We start from the raw sequence: 19046 nt of genomic DNA, 5'->3' as shown, positions 1-19046 counted from the left end.
CAGTTTAATGAGGGAAAGAAAAACTTTAATGCTTAAAATTCTAAATGGAAGAAACGTTATCGGTTGTACAGATTAAGTAGTGAAATTAAATAATAAATGGAAAACAATTATAAACTACATTCTTATATACATTAAATTATAAATAACTACTAAATATTTCAGCCTAATAGTTCAGGAAACCTTACAGGGATTTCCAGGAGAAGATACATTGATATATTTGGTATTTGGAGGGGCCAATGGCACACTATGGCAGCCTTGCTTCAGTCAGTCTGCCCCTGGGCAGCTGTGGCTACATTAGTAGCTTACCACCCGTTTGTGTGGAGTGAATGAATAATGCAATGTAAAGCCCTTTGAGTGTCTATGAAAGACACTATATACAGTTAATATACAAATCCAATACATTATTATCATTATATATTATAATTATTTTATCTTTAAAAAGGCTTCTTTCTAGCACTTAGGGTCACTATACATGGAATATTTACAATAAGATTATTCAACAACATTTAATTTTTAAAACATATCGAGATTAGACACAGCAGTTGTGATCACAGAGAGAAAGGCCGTCCTGAACAGATGAGTTTTGAGCTTGATTCTGAATAATATTAGTGAGCTGATGGTGTGGATCAGTCTGGACCTATATGGAGGGGTGACATTGTGGATGACCTTAAATGTCAGTCGGAGGATTTTGTAGTTGATGCAGATTTTTAAAGATGCTGTATAAATAGGAATGATGTAGGGGAATCAAGGTGTTTTGGTAACAATGCAGGTAACTCTAATTCTGGACATTTGAGTTTCAGGAGTTTCAGTGATCGAAGAGTATGTACAAGAATGGCAGTGGTAGAGGGGGTAAACAAATATATATTATTGATGTGGGTTTGGAGTCCTCTCAACGGTGACACCCAGATTTTTCATCATTAAACGGGGAAGCCCATCAAGCAACCTGAGATCATGTCGTGCCCCCTGTCTGTGATAAAAAAAGAGCCACACCATGTTTTCATTTACAGACTCTGGCATACACACAGTCATCTGGCTGTACTTGAATCTGTCGAGGTTGCTGTGAAAACTTGACTTGGCCGTACTCCACCTCCGCCTCTGACCTGTGCACCTCTTGCGTCCCCGGCCTCTGAACCACTTAAGACAACCTCGTAGGTTAATTCATGGTCATCCTGTTGTTCTGTTGGGGAGAGAGACAGTAAAAACAGTAATGATGATAAGATTAAAACTGAGCATAATCATGTGAAATGCTTGATAAGTGATTTCATGGTGTGTGTGTGTGTGTGTGTGTGTGTGTGCGTGTGCGTGTGCGTGTGCGTGTGCGTGTGCGTGTGCGTGTGTGTGTGTGTGCGTGTGTGTGTGTGTGTGTGTGTGTCTGTGAGAAGATGATCAAATATGTATATATAACATCCATTTGTGCTATGCTGCATTGTTGTGCAGTGTACCAGTTTTATTGTTAATATTATTTATTTATTGATAGTGATTATCAGCTTTTAGTCCACTGTTCTTTTGTAGAAGGGGCTAAAAAAAATGACTTTAAAAGGTGCCGACCCCTGCACTAAACCTACAGTACATCTTATTTATCAATTGCATGGCATATGAGGGAAGCGTGAAAAGACAACACAGGGGTTGTAGGGGTTAGCAGTGGTTCACTACAATAGACTCAAGCAGACCCTTGTGATACTATAAGTGTAATTAGCTAGCATTAGAAATAGCTAGCATTAGCTAGCACTAAAATTATCCTAGCATTAGCCTAGCAATAGCATTAGTCTAGCATTATCATTACCCTATCATTAGCACTAACCGAGCATTATCTTAGCATTAACCTAGCATTAGCATTAACCTAACAATAGCATTGTCAAAGCATTAGCTCTAACTTAGCATTAGCACTAACCAAGCATTAGCATTAGCCTAACAATAACATCAACATTGCATGCATTAACCTTGCATTAGCACTAACCTAACATTAGCATTAGCACTAACCTAGCATTAGCAAAAACATTAACTTAATATTAGCATTAACTTAGCATAGCATGTACCTAGCAATAGCATTAGCACTAACTTAGCATTAGCCAAGCAATAGCATTAACCTAACAATAGCATTAGCACTTAACCTAGCATTAGCACACATTTAGCTTTAACCAAGCAATAGCATTAACATAGCAATAGCTAAGCATTAACCTAGCATTAGCTAAGCATTAAGCTTGCAATAGCTTAACATTAGCAAAAAGGTTGAAAATGTTGAATTGGACTGAACGTATTTGCTGAACATGTTAAAGGTTGAATGGTTTGTAATTTGTTTGCAAAGATTTGAAGGTAAAAACTGGAGCAGCTCCACTCTAGCTTAACAAGCTGTTCACTCTGAAAATGGGATCTGACCCAAAAAGTCAACGCAGTTTCAAAAACATTTGAATAACTCAAAAAGTTCAAGAGTTACAAATTATAAACTGAATATCTGAACGTTTTGATAGCTGATTTGTCAAAATCAGGCAAACGTTTAGGAGGAGTTAACGACAAACTGTTTCATACATTTTTCAATGAGAATTCATGAGTTTTCTCTAAGCGTCCATCACCATGTGTACAGTCACAGTTTTTATCCTGAGTGTGTGTATGCCTGTGAGTGCTTAAGCATCACATTTTCATACCTTTTGGTTTGTTTGGCTTTTTCTTCTGAACACTGATCACGACTAAAGCCAAAAGGAAGATACAGACCAGAGCAGAGAGTGAAATCCTAACCAGAGGCACAGTTCCTGGTTAGAAAAAGACAGTCTCATAAAAACAGGTATAGGATGAGTCCTCAATGGTCAGCAGCAGCAGCAAGTGTAGACTTACTAAAATCCAGTGCCCATATTCACAAAGCTTTTCAGAGTTCCATCAGAGAACTCCTAACTTGGCCTAAAAAACCCTAGCAAGGATTCTTAGCTTAAACTTGATTCAGGAAGTTTCTGAGAGCAACTCTGAGCAAGAAGTTGACAGCAACTTTTATCTTAGTGAGGAGGTGTGGTTGACCCTGTTGCTGGTATGATGCAGTCTGCTAAAATCTGTGATTGGTTGTTAGAGAGAGAAAAAAAAGACAAGGAAAAAAGCTCTCTGTGCTCCTATTGGATGGAGAATAAAATCAACTGATCATACTTGACTGCATTAAGAAATGTGTAATCATGAAATGAATGTAATTAATTTGTACACAGGCTAAAATGTTTGAACCTCATTCACATGCCGATTATTACATTGATTTATTTATTGTAGGTAATTTTACCACTTTATGTATTTGATACTATGGTATTCAATGGTGGGGCAGACACAGCTGTCAGTGATTACTGTGATTGCTGGCCCTGCTAATCGATGCATCGTTCCCTCTCCTGTGTGGCACAAGATACGAGTGTGAATCACTGTTACCTGCTGCCATCAAAGCGAGGGCGAGATTACAGCACACAAAGAATGGAGCGAACCAGAGCCGTATAGAGAGAGAGTTACGACAACTGGTGGTTTTTTTTTTTTTTTTTTTTACAGCAATTGCGGCTCATGGAGCCTCAATCGTTCCACGGAAACGAGCAGATGACTATTGCAGCCAATGAAGCTAGAGCGGATTAGACAGTTTGTGATGCACTTTTGAACGGTAAGATGTTTAAATAATCATTTTGGATGTTATTATTATTAATCAGAGTATCTCAAGCCATTAACATGTGCATTATAGCATGTTAGTGGATGACCCCTGTATATTATAGATTAAGGGATCATTAGCAGATAACAGATGAGGCTAGGATATGCTAACGTTACTGGATAAAGTTAGCAACACACAGCCTTAACCACAAGGTTCAATTTATTTTATTAATGCAATGTGGAATTAGAGAAAATACTTTTAAACGTGATTTATTTTGCCGTAGTAAATGAAATGAATGAATGACTTAATAATAATAATTAATTAATGCCTGAAAATGTGCCTACAGAATAATTTGAGTTTACTTCACACACACAACTCAGTTTTATCTCCCCACCTAGGCTACATATCTTCATTTTTTTTAATTAAACAGTAAGCTTTTCAATTGTGTTATTTGTGAAAAAAAAGTGCAAAAGAAGTGTTTGAATATTTGATTACCTCACAGATTTTTATAGTTATATTCCTGCTGACTTTGGCTTCCCATTTCTTTCTCCTCTCTGGTTCGTTTGAGAAGCCATACATTTTCACTCCTTTTTCAGAGCAATTAGAGATTGGATATTTATTTAATGAATTCATCTTGGTACATAAGTGCATAGTAAAAATCTAACTTCTATTTTTATATAAGTATAAACATAATATGTTTTCAATGTGTCCTGTCTGGATGTGGTGTGTTTTTTAATGAACCCATTTTTCAGATTTCTGCACATGCAAGCTAAAGATATATTTCTGCCTTTTGCAAAACAAAAAAGTAGACATTTATTTTGAATTTGTAAATGTTATGTATTCATGTATATATAGTGTTTATATGTATATATATATAATGGTATTTGAAAATATAGATATCTGGAAAGACAAAAATTACATTAAATTATTAAGATTACATATGCCCTTAATTACCATGGGATTACTGAAATGGAAGAAAATAAACTAGTACGGCTAGTATTTCAATAAACATTGGGATGTGAATGCGCTTAATGCCATACATTAAAGAAAATTCAAAGCAATACATCCTGTATACAATACATATCAACACGATTTTTAACCAAATTAATGTTGGCCTTAACTATGTCAAAAAAGCAGGTAAGCTAGTTGTTTACACTAATCTTTAAAACTAATTTACGTTAGGAAAAAAAAAATATTCATGGAACTGTATAAATATTGTAAATCAGTGCAGTTCTTGATGACAAATGACCGAAAATCCCAGTTATGTCACTCGGAATCAGTGGATTTGAATGACCCGCCAATAACTTCCGGGGAACAAATTTGTCTACATGAATCACGTGACGGTCAAGCATTTTGGACTTCCGTTGTCACAACTCTCTCTATATACGGCTCTGCAGCAAACAAATCACGCAGCAATACAAGGCTGCTATTACGTTACGCTGTGTGAGAACTGCCAGAATCTGAATAATTTAATTGCCAGTTAAAGTATAAACAATACAACTTGGTGGATAGTGTGAAAAAACTAAAACAAACCAGAAACACAATAATAATAATAATAATAATAATAATAATAATAATAATAATAATAATAATAAATACAAGCTGGTAGCATGTTATTAAATCACTGTCATGAAACATACAGAGAATATCGCTCCGTCCACTCTCTGTTTCTGTCTGTTTAAGACACTTTTAGGCTTCCTAAAAGTCCTCCTAACTACTATTAACAGTTTTACTCCTTAGGAGCTCTCTTAGGGCCTCGGAAGCTTTGTGAATTACTTTTATCTTAACCAGGAAAAATCTTAAAATTTGAGGAATTCTAAGATTTTTCTAAGAGTGACATCACTAAGAGCTACTTTTAGCCTTAGGATGCTTTGTGAATATGAGCACAGGTCATGGCTGCTGCTTGTCACATTGGTAGAAGTGACAGTAACTGAATCAATGGGAGGCTCCTTACCCATAGGGGCTGTTGTTGGGTCAACACACAACGTGTTAGTGGCCTCAAGCACCCACTGCAATATGTCTGTCCCATTGGACAAAGTGCAGTTTATGAAGATGTAACCTGGGAACAAAGACGTGCACTTTATCAGGCATGCTTTGATTAATCCTGTTCTACGTTCATCTTTTTTTTAACTCACCACAAGTGGTTAACGTCACTTCACCAGAGCTTTTGCTGACTTTGTTTTGGACATGACAGACCAGTTTTCCTACAGTTTGTAGTTTCAGGTGGACTTTTTTGGTGTTGTTGCCCTTTGGGACGAGGTCAGAGTCTGTCAGAGGGCGTCCATCCAGAGTCCAGCTGTAGAGAAGACTGTCCCCTTTAGAGGAGCAGGACACTTTCTTCTCCCCCATAGAAAGACATGTAGGGACGAGCTGGACAGAAGATACTGGAGCTGTGTAAGAGATTGTTTACAGATTATAAATAATCTGAGTGTACACTTTACTCTATATGGACAAACCAAAAAGAAACAACTGACCTTGAACAGACAAATTTAGTTTCCGTTCTTCTTCTTTTACCCCATCTACAAAAACATCAAGTCGATACTGGCCACTGTCACTCGACTTTAGTTGATTTATTCTATAAATACCATTTTGTGTAGTAAAATCTGCTCTCTTCTCTAAAGTATTTATAACGTGTTTATCATTCACTCTCAATAATCTACTTGTATCTTTAGACCACATGTATGAATGATTTTCTACAGCGCTGTCCATCAGCCTGATGAATATAGATCCATCCAAAGCTGCATAACACTGAGCGTTATTCTGTCTGCCATCACAGTGATTTTCCACACCTGCAACACAAAAGAATTACAGTCTGATCTGTTACTTTGCATGTCTTTCTGAAACTCCACCTTACAAATATGTTTTTCTTAAAAAGGTTCTCATTGTGAATTGTTTCAAACAAGTGTTCTCTATGATTTGAAAGTTAGTTTTAGATTCATTTTCATTGAAATCATTTCAACATCAAACAAGCAAAACACTGAGGATCATTTCTATAATAATATTAACATGTTTGTATATTTAATTTATCTAGAATTTGAGCCCATCTGAGCAGATTCCTAAGATATAACTTTATCATATAAAATATATTTTCCATTTAAGTTGTTTACAAATGGTTCTCAACAAATTGTCAATATTAAACCTCCTGGCAGTACAGGCCAGGGTTGCCCATTGTGTTAGTATACATTTGTTTTTTTTAATTTCATTACAGCATTATATGATCTTTAATCTATTGTTTATAACCTTGAAATTGTGTTTAACATAGAATTTTTGCAACTAACCCATCATCTCTTGATCATAACTCACTTGGAAAATTAATTTTCAATTTGACAAAACAATGCAATTCACAGGTTTGGTGTTTTTTGTATAATGACTGATATAACAGTGCAACAATAAACAAAACTGACATCAAGTTATGTTTGCCTGTCCAATTTTAACGGTGGCCCAAGTATAAGTTAATCAACAATTTGATATAATCTTTTATTTTGTAGGTATTTTTCTTAATGAGTATGAGCTCCAGTCAGCTGACTGTTATTGTTCTTCTATTTATCATTGGGTTGGTAGCGGTGTTACAGTCCAATCAGTATCCAGATAATCTGGTGACTGACTATAGACTGTGAGGCTGGTGTGAGGAACAATAGATGTTTGAACTTCGACCATTTGACACTTTTGCAAAAGCACTTACAACTTTTTTTAGGCCAGTAAAGTGTTTATTTTGCATGTTATAAAATCCTTTTAATGAAACGTCATCAACAAACAAATTACGTCTCTGCTATTGGTGTGAGGTGGAAAACATGATACAAGATCATTTTTTTTTATCAAACGTAGCAGAATAAAAGTCTGTCTGTTGGTCATTTTATGTGGTGTTTTTCATATATATATATATATATATATATATATATATATACACAATGTGTTAGTGGCCTCAAGCACCCACTGCAATATGTCTGTCCCATTGGACAAAGTGCAGTGTATGAAGATGTAACCTGGGAACAAAGACGTGCACTTTATCAGGCATGCTTTGATTAATCCTGTTCTACGTTCATCTTTTTTTTAACTCACCACAAGTGGTTAACGTCACTTCACCAGAGCTTTTGCTGACTTTGTTTTGGACATGACAGACCAGTTTTCCTACAGTTTGTAGTTTCAGGTGAATAATGTTGGTGTTGCTGCCCTTTGGGACGAGGTCAGAGTCTGTCAGAGGGCGTCCATCCAGAGTCCAGCTGTAGAGAAGACTGTCCCCTTTAGAGGAGCAGGAAACTTTCTTCTCCCCCATAGAAAGACATGTAGGGACGAGCTGGACAGAAGATACTGGAGCTGTGTAAGAGATTGTTTACAGATTATTTATAATCTGAGTGTAAACTTTACTCTATATGGACAAACCAAAAAGAAAAAACTGACCTTGAACAGACAAATTTAGTTTCCGTTCTTCTTTTTTTCCCCCATCTACAAAATATTCAAGTCGATACTGGCCACTGTCACTCGACTTTAGTTGATTTATTCTATAAATACCATTTTGTGTAGTAAAATCTGCTCTCTTCTCTAAAGTATTCATTATAACACGTTTATTATTCACTACCAATAATTTACTTGTATATTTAAACCACATGTATATATGATTTTCTACAGCGCTGTCCATCAGCCTGATGAATATAGATCCATCCAAAGCTGCATAACACTGAGCGTTATTCTGTCTGCCATCACAGTGATTTTCCACACCTGCAACACAAAAGAATTACAGTCTGATCTGTTACTTTGCATGTCTTTCTGAAACTCCACCTTACAAATATGTTTTTCTTAAAAAGGTTCTCATTGTGAATTGTTTCAAACAAGTGTTCTCTATGATTTGAAAGTTAGTTTTAGATTCATTTTCATTGAAATCATTTCAACATCAAACAAGCAAAACACTGAGATTTTTCTTCACGGTATAATATAAATCAAATTTAGACTGTGGTTTTAAAAGAGTGTAAATTAACAGTCAATGTGTCATTTTACAATAATATTAACATGTGTGTATATTTAATTTATCTAGAGTTTGAGCAGATACAACTATAAGATATAACTTTATTACATCAAATATCTTTTCCATTTAAGTTGTTTACAAATGGTTCTCAACAAATTGTCAATATTAAACCTCCTGGCAGTACAGGCCAGGGTTGCCCATTGTGTTAGTTTACATTTGTTTTTTTTTAATTTCATTACAGCATTATATGATCTTTAATCTATTGTTTATAACCTTGAAATTGTGTTTAACATAGAATTTTTGCAACTAACCATCATCTCTTGATCATAACTCACTTGGTAAATTAATTTTCAATTTGACAAAACAATGTAATTCACAGGTTTGGTGTTTTTTGTATAATGACTGATATAACAGTGCAACAATAAACAAAACTGACCAAGTTTTGTTTGCCTGTCCAATTTTTATATGATTTTTGTTCAGAAACTCTGATGTTACATCAATACATGACCCACTCAATAATTAGAGTCAGGTGGACATCATATGGTCTATGGCCCCTTAGTTTTAATCCTCGAATTATTTAACATAAATGGTGGCCCAAGTATAAGTTAATCAACATTTTGATGCAATCTTTTATTTTGTAGGTATTGTTCTTCATAGAAATAATGTTGGATTCTGCTTAAAGACTATCATTTATTATAAATACATCACCTTCACCTACGTCTGTAACAATTTGAGTGTACAAGTATTGTGTAGGGTTTGCAGACCCAGGGTCATGAGTTGGAACTCCAGTCGGCTGTTATTGTTTTTCTGTTTATTATTGGGTCGGTAGTCAGTGTTGGTGTTGTCCCTCTGTGAGTTCTGGCCTCATGAACGTCCATTATAATATCTTACTCAATAATAACACTCCTGCAAAACTTGTCATGGATCACAAATTACATTTTTTTTAAAAACTCACCAAATGAAACTTGGAGCAACACAAGCAGAAGTCCTATCACAGCTTCCATATGTGTGAGTGGACACAGTCAGCACCTCTCAGGATTGTTTTTTGTTTTTAATCCAAGCGAACTTGTGCACGTTGCAGTGTGAGCTGTTATCATCCAACCTCTGAGAGGAGTGTGTCAAGCCTGTCAGCAGAACTAGTTTAAATGTGAACATATTTAGTGTGAGGAGGAGAAGAGGAAGGGATATCTGTCACACTTCCTCTTTCAACACTAGCTCTGTGTGTGTGTGTGTGTGTGTGTGTGTGTGTGTGTGTGTGTGTGTGTGTGTGTGTGTGTGTGTGTGTGTGTGTGTGTGTGTGTGTGTGTGTGTGTGTGTGTGTGTGTGTGTGTGTGTGTGACAATTAATAGAAACAGTCACAATTAGAAACTGATGTATACCACACAAAGGTGTGGCCAGTTTAAGGGTTGACGATGTTAACCCAGAGCCCAGAGCCTGCCACTAGGAGGGCTCAGAGCCATATAGAGAGAGAGTTGCAACAACGGAAGTTCAAAATGCCTTGGTCGTCACGTGCATAGACATCATATACGTAGACGCCGCATCAACTGTGGAGGGACACGTCAACAGCACCGCCATCATGGACCGGTGGTGGTGGAGGCAGCAGTACATGGACATAACGACAGAAAGAGCTGTTTCTCAATCTCTAAGTAGAATTATTCGTTGCATTTTGAACCGATTTCCAAACTGTTTAATTTTTTAAAAACATCACTCATGTAGCTGTGACACAAGGTGCTTGGATATATTTCAAATGCTGGTTTTACCACTCAACACTTAAAGCTCGGGTAGGCGGTTTCCTCCAGATACCCTTTTTAAGTTTTTGATTGAAATTGTCTTCATGTCCTGACAGAAATTAAGAACTTATGTGCTCTGAAAAAGGAATGAAGAAAATCCATCATCTGTAGCAGCTGTAAATCTGTAATAACTTCAACCAATGGAAAAAAACTTTTTAACCAATCACGTCTCCCTGTCTCCCTGCTCGTTCTCGATCCCTCACATGCACGAGCTCTCACTGAAAGCGCGTCACATCTGCTAGAGTTAAAACAGAGTTTTTTGGTCACGTTTTTTAACATATATGATGGTAAAGTTTATTGTTTACTCACTTCTGAATGAGACATGAGACAACAAAGTTTCTACACAATACAAGTGATGAGCTGAGGTCTGCTTCAGCAGCAGCTGTGTGCGTGCATGTGAGTGAGACAGAGCACAGAGGGGAGGGGCGAGGGGGGTAAAGGCGGAGCCATCAGGGAGGCTATATTCAAAATCATGCTAGCTTTTGAAAATCGCCTACCCTACCTTTAAACTTCACACCCACATCCTTGAATATTTCAGTTCTTTGGCTAAAATAAATAATGATCATGATATAATAGTAATAGGGATAGTAATAATAGTAATGGTTATAATAATAATAATAATAATAATAATAGCAATAGCAATAGCAATAGCAATAGCAATAACAATAACAATAATTCTATCTATCTATCTATCTATCTATCTCTCTATCTATCTACAGTATCTATCATGTCTGACGTTTGTCAGACAAACCTCGTGAAAATTGCTTGAGAATAGAGCGATTTATGACAACTTTAATAATGTAAGCACATCATTCCTCTATAGATGTAATACACTGTAGGAGTGATTGCCACCAGTCCAAGATGGCCGTCCTGTTGACGCACAGCTCTAGTGGGCGGCAGCAGTCGATGCGGCTACGTATTCTTCTATGTAATCTTAATGATTTAATGTAATCTTTGACTCTCCGATATCATTAAAAAACACTCCACATCAAGACAGGACACATTGAAAACATAGTTATTATGTTATACATATATAAAATAACACATTATATTTTGACTATGCTCTTATGTACCAAGATGACTTCATTAAATAAATGTCTAACAAAGTCAGAGACATTAATAACTTGTCTTTCAGTTTGTCTGTGCCTTTCATACGTGGTGTCCTTGCATGTAGTCGCCACCATGGTATGCTGTGCTGCATGGGGATGCTCCAATTGCTCAGAAAAATGAGTGAAAATGTATGGCTTCCCAACCGAACCAGAGAGGAGAAAGAAATGGTTAGCCAAAGGCAGCAGGAGTGATCTCAAAATAAATGTAGAACTATAAAAAAAATCTGTGAAGTAATCATATTCAAACACTTCATTTGCATTTTTCACAAATAACACAATTAAAAAGCTTACTGTTTGATAAAAATAAATTTTTAAAAAATGAAGACACTGTATGTAGCCTATGTGGGTAGATAAAACTGAGTTTTGTGTGTGAAGTAAACTCTGCAGGCACATTTTCAGGCATTAATTAATTAATTATTTTTATGATGATTAATTCATTCATTCATCCACTCATGTATTTAATTTACTACAGCAAAAATAAATCACGTTTAAAAGTATTTTCTCTAATTTTCATTGTTGGATGAAATGGCTGCAGCATTAATAAAATTGAACCTTGTAGTTAAGGCTGTGTGTTGCTAACTTTATCCAGTAACGTTAGCATATCCTAGCCTCATCTGTTATCTGCTAATGATCCCTTAATCTACTAGTTTAGGGGAGGAAAATCCACTAACATGCTTTAATGCACACGTTAATGGGTTTAGATACTCTGATAATGATAATAATAATATCCAATGGAATTATTTCAACGTCTCTTACCGTTCAAAACTCATCACAAATTGTGCTGTAATAGTCAACTTTTGTTGCAACTTTCTCTCTATACGGCTCTGTGTTAACCGTGAGCTGAAGATCATTAGGTTACAGCCCCATCTGTCTTCTCAATGACATTTTAGAGCAGGGGTGTCAAACTGCACTCCACATCAGGGGCCATTTACATCCCAGTTTGATATCAGGTGGGACGAACAAGAAAAATGGCCATGTGTACATGGGAGCTTCAATTCCCCTTTAATTTAGAATTCCTCTTAAACTGACCTCCTAAACTTAATTCCGAATACAAATTTAATTCAGAATTAAACTTAAATCTGAATCGGTGGCTGGTTTATTATTGCATACAATAATTCTCAGATCTTGTAAACACGTGATTCCACTTTAAGTTAATTATGGTTGTTCTGTCGCTGTCACTCCTTCAAAACAGGAGAACCTGGAGAAAACCTAAACAAAGCAATGAGAACCTGCAAACTCTACACATAAAGACCCCAAATAACCTGAAATCAAACCAAGGCACTTTTGCTTTGAGGCAGAAATTTTAACCACTACAGAATTGTCTCTATTAATTAGTAACTAAGCAAGTACAGAAGGAAACCTAAAATTTCAGATTTCTGACATAATTAGTTGCAGAAATATTATTGGTTGGTTTCATTGTTAAATATTCCATTGTGTAAGAGTTGATATTAGTGATGTCTCTGTTTAATAGTGTCATATTAATTAGTGATATTTAGTCTGTGATAAGAATGTGATCTTTAATGCAGTCCCAGCACGTTTTTACTGATTTTGTTTGGAATTTTTTATTTAAACTTTTAATTTTAATTTCATTTTTTAAATTTTTTGATACAGTTTAGCTATGTCGTAACTTCCCCGACAAAAGGCTTTCAGTGAACTTTGCATGTTCTCCAAGATCTTTTGTTGGTTTTTGCTCCAAACATTACTCACTTTTTAGTCATGAAAATAAATGTAGGGCCTCTCTGGGCCACCAGGGGGCGACAGCAAATCTACAAACTAAAACAAAGGTGTTCATCAAGTAAAACATTGAACACTGAAATTTAAACCATTGAAGAATGGTGTATTTTACAATTTAACAGCCAGTGATCACTGGTATTACAGCATACATGCAGACAACCAGAGGTGGCAAAAGTACTAGTTTTCAATACTCAAGTTGTCAGGATGGGGTTTTATTTTGTAGGGAAGGCAGGAACTCTTGGCCTCCCTCCCAGCAGTTTTCTCCTGCAAGGCACCAGCTGCTGGTGATTGTTCACCAGCTGCAATTAACTGCTCTGTGTTTAAATGGAGAGGCTTTGCCTCAGTTCAGTACTGGGTCATTTACTATGTTATCACTTGTGACCTGAGGGGTATTCCATAAAGGAGGGTTAACAAACTCTGAGTCTATCCATAAACTCTGGGTCAACATGCCCCGCGATGGGAAACTCTGGGTATTGGATTCCATTACAGCTGGTATGAAGTGGGTCAATCAACCCTGAGTATGTAAACCTTGGGTTACTTATGTGCACGCTCGTGATAAAAAGCCATCATCAATGGATCAGAGATTTACTCAAACTGCCATGACAACCAAACGGAAGAGAGTGATTTATTCACCCTTATGGGTGAAATAAGCCGGTGTTTGAGGAATATGAGCCTGTTCTAAAGGTGCGTTCAGTCTTCAGTGACTATAGTGGCTTAAAGGAGACAAATCATGCTTTTAAATCCTTCCTTTTTACATATAAATCATACAGTTGTGGTCTATATAAAGCGGAACTGCAATGCTTGGGTCTGAATTCTTCATTATTATAGCTCCACAGGCCCCTTTTCTACCCCTTTTCTGATGTGCTTCTGAGAGCAACTCGTTTTGATGCGGTCTCTTTAAATGCAAATGAGACACTCCATACCCCGCCCCCTCTCCAGGTTGTAGAGGTGACACTCGGTTCAACTCCACCCTGATCGGCCATTTTTGTAGTTTGATAGAAGTGATACGAATATGTAGTGGCGCAGAAACTTTTTATTCACGTTATTTACAAAATGTCAACAACGGAATACTTGTCCATCCAGCCTTACATGTTCGAGCCAGAGTCAGACCCGGCGGAGCGAGATGAAAATGAAGATGATGAACCTGCAGAACAACGTCTTCATATGGATGTTAACAAGTGAGCTAACACAAGCGCCGAGCTAACGCTAGCACTGAGCTAACGCTAGCGCCAAGCTAACGTCACAAAATGCATTTTAATACAGTCTTTTCGGAGACAAAAACGGCAAAATGAAATGACTAATGAAAACTTTAGACTTAAATTAAATCACGTAGGCCATATCATCAAGGATCTAAAACGAGCACACAGTGCTAACATATGAAGACCGTGCAACTGCTTATGCTAACAAAACATTGACAGGGACGTCTTATCATCACACTTTTTAGCGTTATTTACAGCTTACCGAAGTGCTCTGTTCGTCGTCTCCAAAAATAGAAGGAATTGAACCCTCAATCAGACAAAGTCTTTCGGCAAATCCTTCTTTATACTGGCGGAGGTTGATGAAGCAGTCATCCTTGAAGTGCTTCACGCACACAAAAATGACCTTACCCACAGATATGGGTACATTTCCTTGAAAAATAAAACTCAACCAGGCACTTCGAAAAGGTTCTGATTCTGATGGTGGGAGATGGTGTAATGAAGCGTGTGAGTTACTACATCCAACAACCGAACATTTTGATTTCTCCTCTCGTAACTTCGGCATCCTGGAGCTTGGACTACAAAATAAAAGCGAAAAATAAAAATGGCGGATTGCTCAAAGTGTTGGGCCTGGAGTCGATGTCCTAATTTGGCAGTTCCGCTGCAAATACTGTGACTGTTATTGTTCAAAAAACGTGATAGAGAATAGAAAAATCGAAACAGATTGAAAAATATGACCAAAACAGAATATAAAGATATCAACGGAGCACCTGAAGAGACTAATTTCAACTTTTGTGTACTTCTAAACACTCTAAATATACAACAAAATGCATTTAAGGGCTAAAAAAGTGGATTTAGCATGATATGTCCCCTTTAAATCACCCGTAATTAGTCACACTTTTTGGTCGCTTCATCACTTTATCTCTTCAGTGACGTGAAGAGCGGGGAACAATATGAATAAAATGTGTCTGAGACGTGGCAGCAGCATAGGATGTCTGCATAGAGAGCCCTCCTGTTACACTGGATATAAAGACAGTGACTGCCGCTTGATATTGCATCATTTATATTGATTTTTAATGTAATGTCATTAAAAAAATGTCACAAAAAACACTGAAGCGGGACGCGAACCCGTGACCCATCGCTTCCAAGCACAGCATCACAATTCACTGCGCCATCATAACTTCAAAGATGCATGATCTACAGATTTAACTGTATAACAATATAAAACAACAATCGAGCCTTAAAAGTGGATTCATTCAAATTATCTCCTCCTTTACATTATCCACAGGTATCCCAGGGAACTTTACTACAGACATCAGTAGATGTTTTAATGCAGATCAACCTCTCAGTGTGTTTCACTTAATGCTCTGTATCCACAATGTTAGAAAGAAAACTACCATTAGCACAAAAAAAAAAAAACATAAAGCAACACATTAGTAATGATGTGAACACGTCTGTGGTGTGTGATGTTACTAATGTGTTTCAGAGAAGAGTGTTAAGGTTCATTAAAGTGTTCAGAAACGGTGTTCAGGTGGGCGGAGCCAGGTAGAAACCCAGGGTTTCTTTGATAAAACCTGCCAGCGACCAGGTTTAGTTCACGGACAATGTTGCCAGGGTAACCTGCTCAAAGAAGAACATACCTCGCGTTTAGGAATGGGATACTCAGAGTTTCCCTCATTTGAGCCCGAACATACTCAGAGTTTGAACATAACCTGCTTTATGGTTCCATGCTAGGATCAACAACAAGTGTTTTTGCTTTTGAGCATTCTTCTTGTTTACCCTCGCTCCATTGTTCTTGGTTGTGCCCTTTTGTGTTTTTGGATACCTCTGCCTCCCTGGAATGACCACCTGTGTGCCGAATCCCTGCTAGCCTGACCATGCCTAAGCGAACAATAATTATTGGTTTAATGCACCTGAGCTCTGCCTCCATCCCTGCATTTGGGTCTGTACCTACACCTGCACGAGACAGAATGTCCCAGCCACCAGCAGACCCAGCGGGATTTTTCATCTTGCAGCAAGATGAAGGAGCTTCTTGCTGAGCTGGACCCCATGCTCTCCAAACTGATGGAGACCATCTATCCCTAGGAGAGAGTGGACACTGATGGGAGTTTGTGTGGTCATTCATCTCTGGCCTGCTCTAGAAAGAGTCCCTGCCGTAGCGGAGACATTGGAGAAAGCAAAGAAGCAGATCAGGAGGTTGCTAGGTTCTCCCTGTACTCCACTTCCGGAGACGTCTTCAGCCCCCAGGTCCTCCTCGTCACCAGAATCTAAGCACCATCAAAAGTTAAGTCCCTCCTCAGCACACAACACTCAGTTGGAGTCCAGTATCCAGCCTTTATCCAGTCCTTAGTTACAGTCCAGTTCCCAGTCAGTGTTTCCTAGCTTCCAGGCTAGATTTTCTGAGCCTCCTAACTGTCAGCCTAGAGTTCTTGTGTCTGCTAGTTTCCAGACTAGCGTCCCTGAGTCTACTAAGCCAAAGCAGCTTTAAGTATAAAATTGTTAAGAACTTGTAGAAAACTGATACATGGAAATAAATAAAATCTGTTACAGTTTATGAACACCTGGAGAATTTAGCACTCATTATAGATACACTTTGTAAATAAAATGTTTCAAGAAAAGAAAAATGCAAATGCTCAATTAAACCCAGAGCAGCTTTGAGTTTACCATTTTAAAAAATGTGAAAATGTTATAAAACTAACAGAAAAAACTCAAACTACCAACATTTTACATTTTAGCCTCAAGAGAATCATGTTCTCCAGGTTTCTGGAATGGAGACGTGCCCTTTTTGGTCTGAAAATTAGTCCCAGCTTCTTGGTTGTTTGTTTGCGTCTTTTTACGTCCTGATGTCATCTTCAAAGGTCTTAAAAGTAATGAGCTCATTTAAAATGTAAGGAGTAGAAAGTACAGTTGTATTTCACAATAATTAGTGAAATGTCTCACTATGGGATGCACACTCCCTGCAGCCCTCAGAAGCACTTTTTTCAATCCGCCAAGCCCTGATTTGGCTGGAAGAACTGTCTATCTTCCAGGGACACTACTACCCACTATAAGAGAGAGGGCAGAGGTGCAGTTCCTCATTCAAGCACGTCTACTCTCTCATGCACATCTCGTGTTTTTACCAGCTTAACTTTCTACAGGCGGATCTTTAGTTTCCAGTCGACGGACGCTGGTAATTATAGATGCATTGCGTGGACCACAACAGGTTGAGAAGCAGCCAGTGCTTACTTTGCTCTGCTCGGTTAAGGGCTGCTCCATTCACTTTAAGTGAATCTCAGAGCTCCGGCTGTCGGCTCTCCTTCAACGCTGTTGCTTCGGCGCACATTGGTCCTCGACCGGCTCTCTCACTCCGGTGACCACCCCGCTCTGAGTTCTGCATCGAGTCATGTCCAGAGCTCCAGACATCAGCACAACATGTCTCTGCATCAACTCATGTCCAGAGTTCCCAGACATCAGCGCAACAGCTGTAGTCAACAGCATTGGCCCAGCCTTGCCTTCGACGCCTCCGGGCTCCTGGGCACATTGGCCTTCCTCACGGTGCTTTCACTACGGTGACCGCCCCGCTTCGAACTCTGCACAGGTCCAGAACCCCAAGGCCTCAGCACACTACCTGTCGCCCCAGGCTGCTCTGCCTTTGACGCCTCCGGGCTCCTCGGCATGTTGGCCATCCTCCCGAGCACTCACGACAGTGAACGGCCTGGCCAAAAGCTCCATACCACCGGTATCTGAGCCTCCAGACACCAGCAAGCCAGCTGCTGTTTCGGACCAATGCGCTGTCCTCCAGCATGCGTAGGCCTCCATCCCTGCTAGCACCTGCTAGCCGCCATGTGGTAGCCAAGGCTAATTCCACCTGCCGTCCTGCCTGTGTCAAGCATGGCCATGGAGGCAGAGGCTCCTCCCAAGGAGGGAACGGGATGCTCTCAGGCTCGCTTTTGTCAGACACACGGTCTGCTCCAACTGTCTCGGTCTGGAACACGCCTGACTGGCAGTCGAATCCCCCAGCTCGTGTCAAAGACTTTGCCCATTTTTTAATATTAACCCCAAATAAAAAAGTCCAACACCGACACAATATTGATTGTTTCTCACCAAGAATTAAAGGTGTACTAAGGACAAATTATGGTCTAATCTGGAGCTTGATGGGTGTTCCTAGAAATTAGTGAATTTGAGTTGTTTCCTTTAACAAGGGTTGATATTTTTCTGACATTTATTTTAAATATTATTCACATTATTATAAATAGCAGATTTGGTCATTTTCATGTCTAGAGCTTTTTTGTCAGCCCATGTTTGTATCTTAAAATGGGCTGTTTTGAACATAACACCTTGATCCTGATAGAATGACTGCAAAACTCTGCTCAAGAGCACAACAGACAAACTAACCTCAACACATTTGACTGTCATGCTGTCATTAACTTTGAGGATGACTCAAAGCTTGAGGTGTTAAAGTTGCTGCTGTCAGGGAAAAAATTGTTAGTTATGTTTATTAACATATTTACTCATATATTTACTCATAGACCTTATTCTTTTTAAGGCTTTAAGTTGAGACTTTTCATTTCTGCTGTCTCATGTTTTCTGCTCTCTTCTCGAGGTCAGCTTCCCAAAACACATCTTATCCCTCAGACACAGAGGCATCACACACTCACACATACACACCCAATACACATC

The 19046-nt window shown here is 38.3% G+C and overlaps 1 protein-coding gene across 11 annotated transcripts in view; it reads right to left on the bottom strand.

The window, feature by feature from the left end:
* LOC114470848 (uncharacterized) overlaps positions 1 to 19046 on the bottom strand; it is a 90401-nt gene that overhangs the window by 44425 nt on the left and 26930 nt on the right. For 4 of the 11 annotated variants that reach the window (XM_028459187.1, XM_028459188.1, XM_028459189.1 and 1 more), the window contains exons 1-5: positions 7997 to 8185; positions 7658 to 7912; positions 6073 to 6387; positions 5734 to 5988; positions 5553 to 5657 (exon numbers count right to left, since the gene is read on the bottom strand). In XM_028459187.1, coding sequence (XP_028314988.1) covers positions 5553 to 5657; positions 5734 to 5988; positions 6073 to 6387; positions 7658 to 7912; positions 7997 to 8150 — 1084 coding nt within the window. In that variant the 5' untranslated portion in view covers positions 8151 to 8185. The other 7 variants (XM_028459194.1, XM_028459191.1, XM_028459190.1 and 4 more) reach the window with 5 other exon arrangements.

This window comes from Gouania willdenowi, chromosome 10 (assembly GCF_900634775.1).
Source record: "Gouania willdenowi chromosome 10, fGouWil2.1, whole genome shotgun sequence".
NCBI lineage: Eukaryota > Metazoa > Chordata > Actinopteri > Blenniiformes > Gobiesocidae > Gouania > Gouania willdenowi.
The sequence above is the reverse complement of the archived record's forward strand: the minus strand, read 5'-3'. Positions and strand labels throughout refer to the sequence as shown.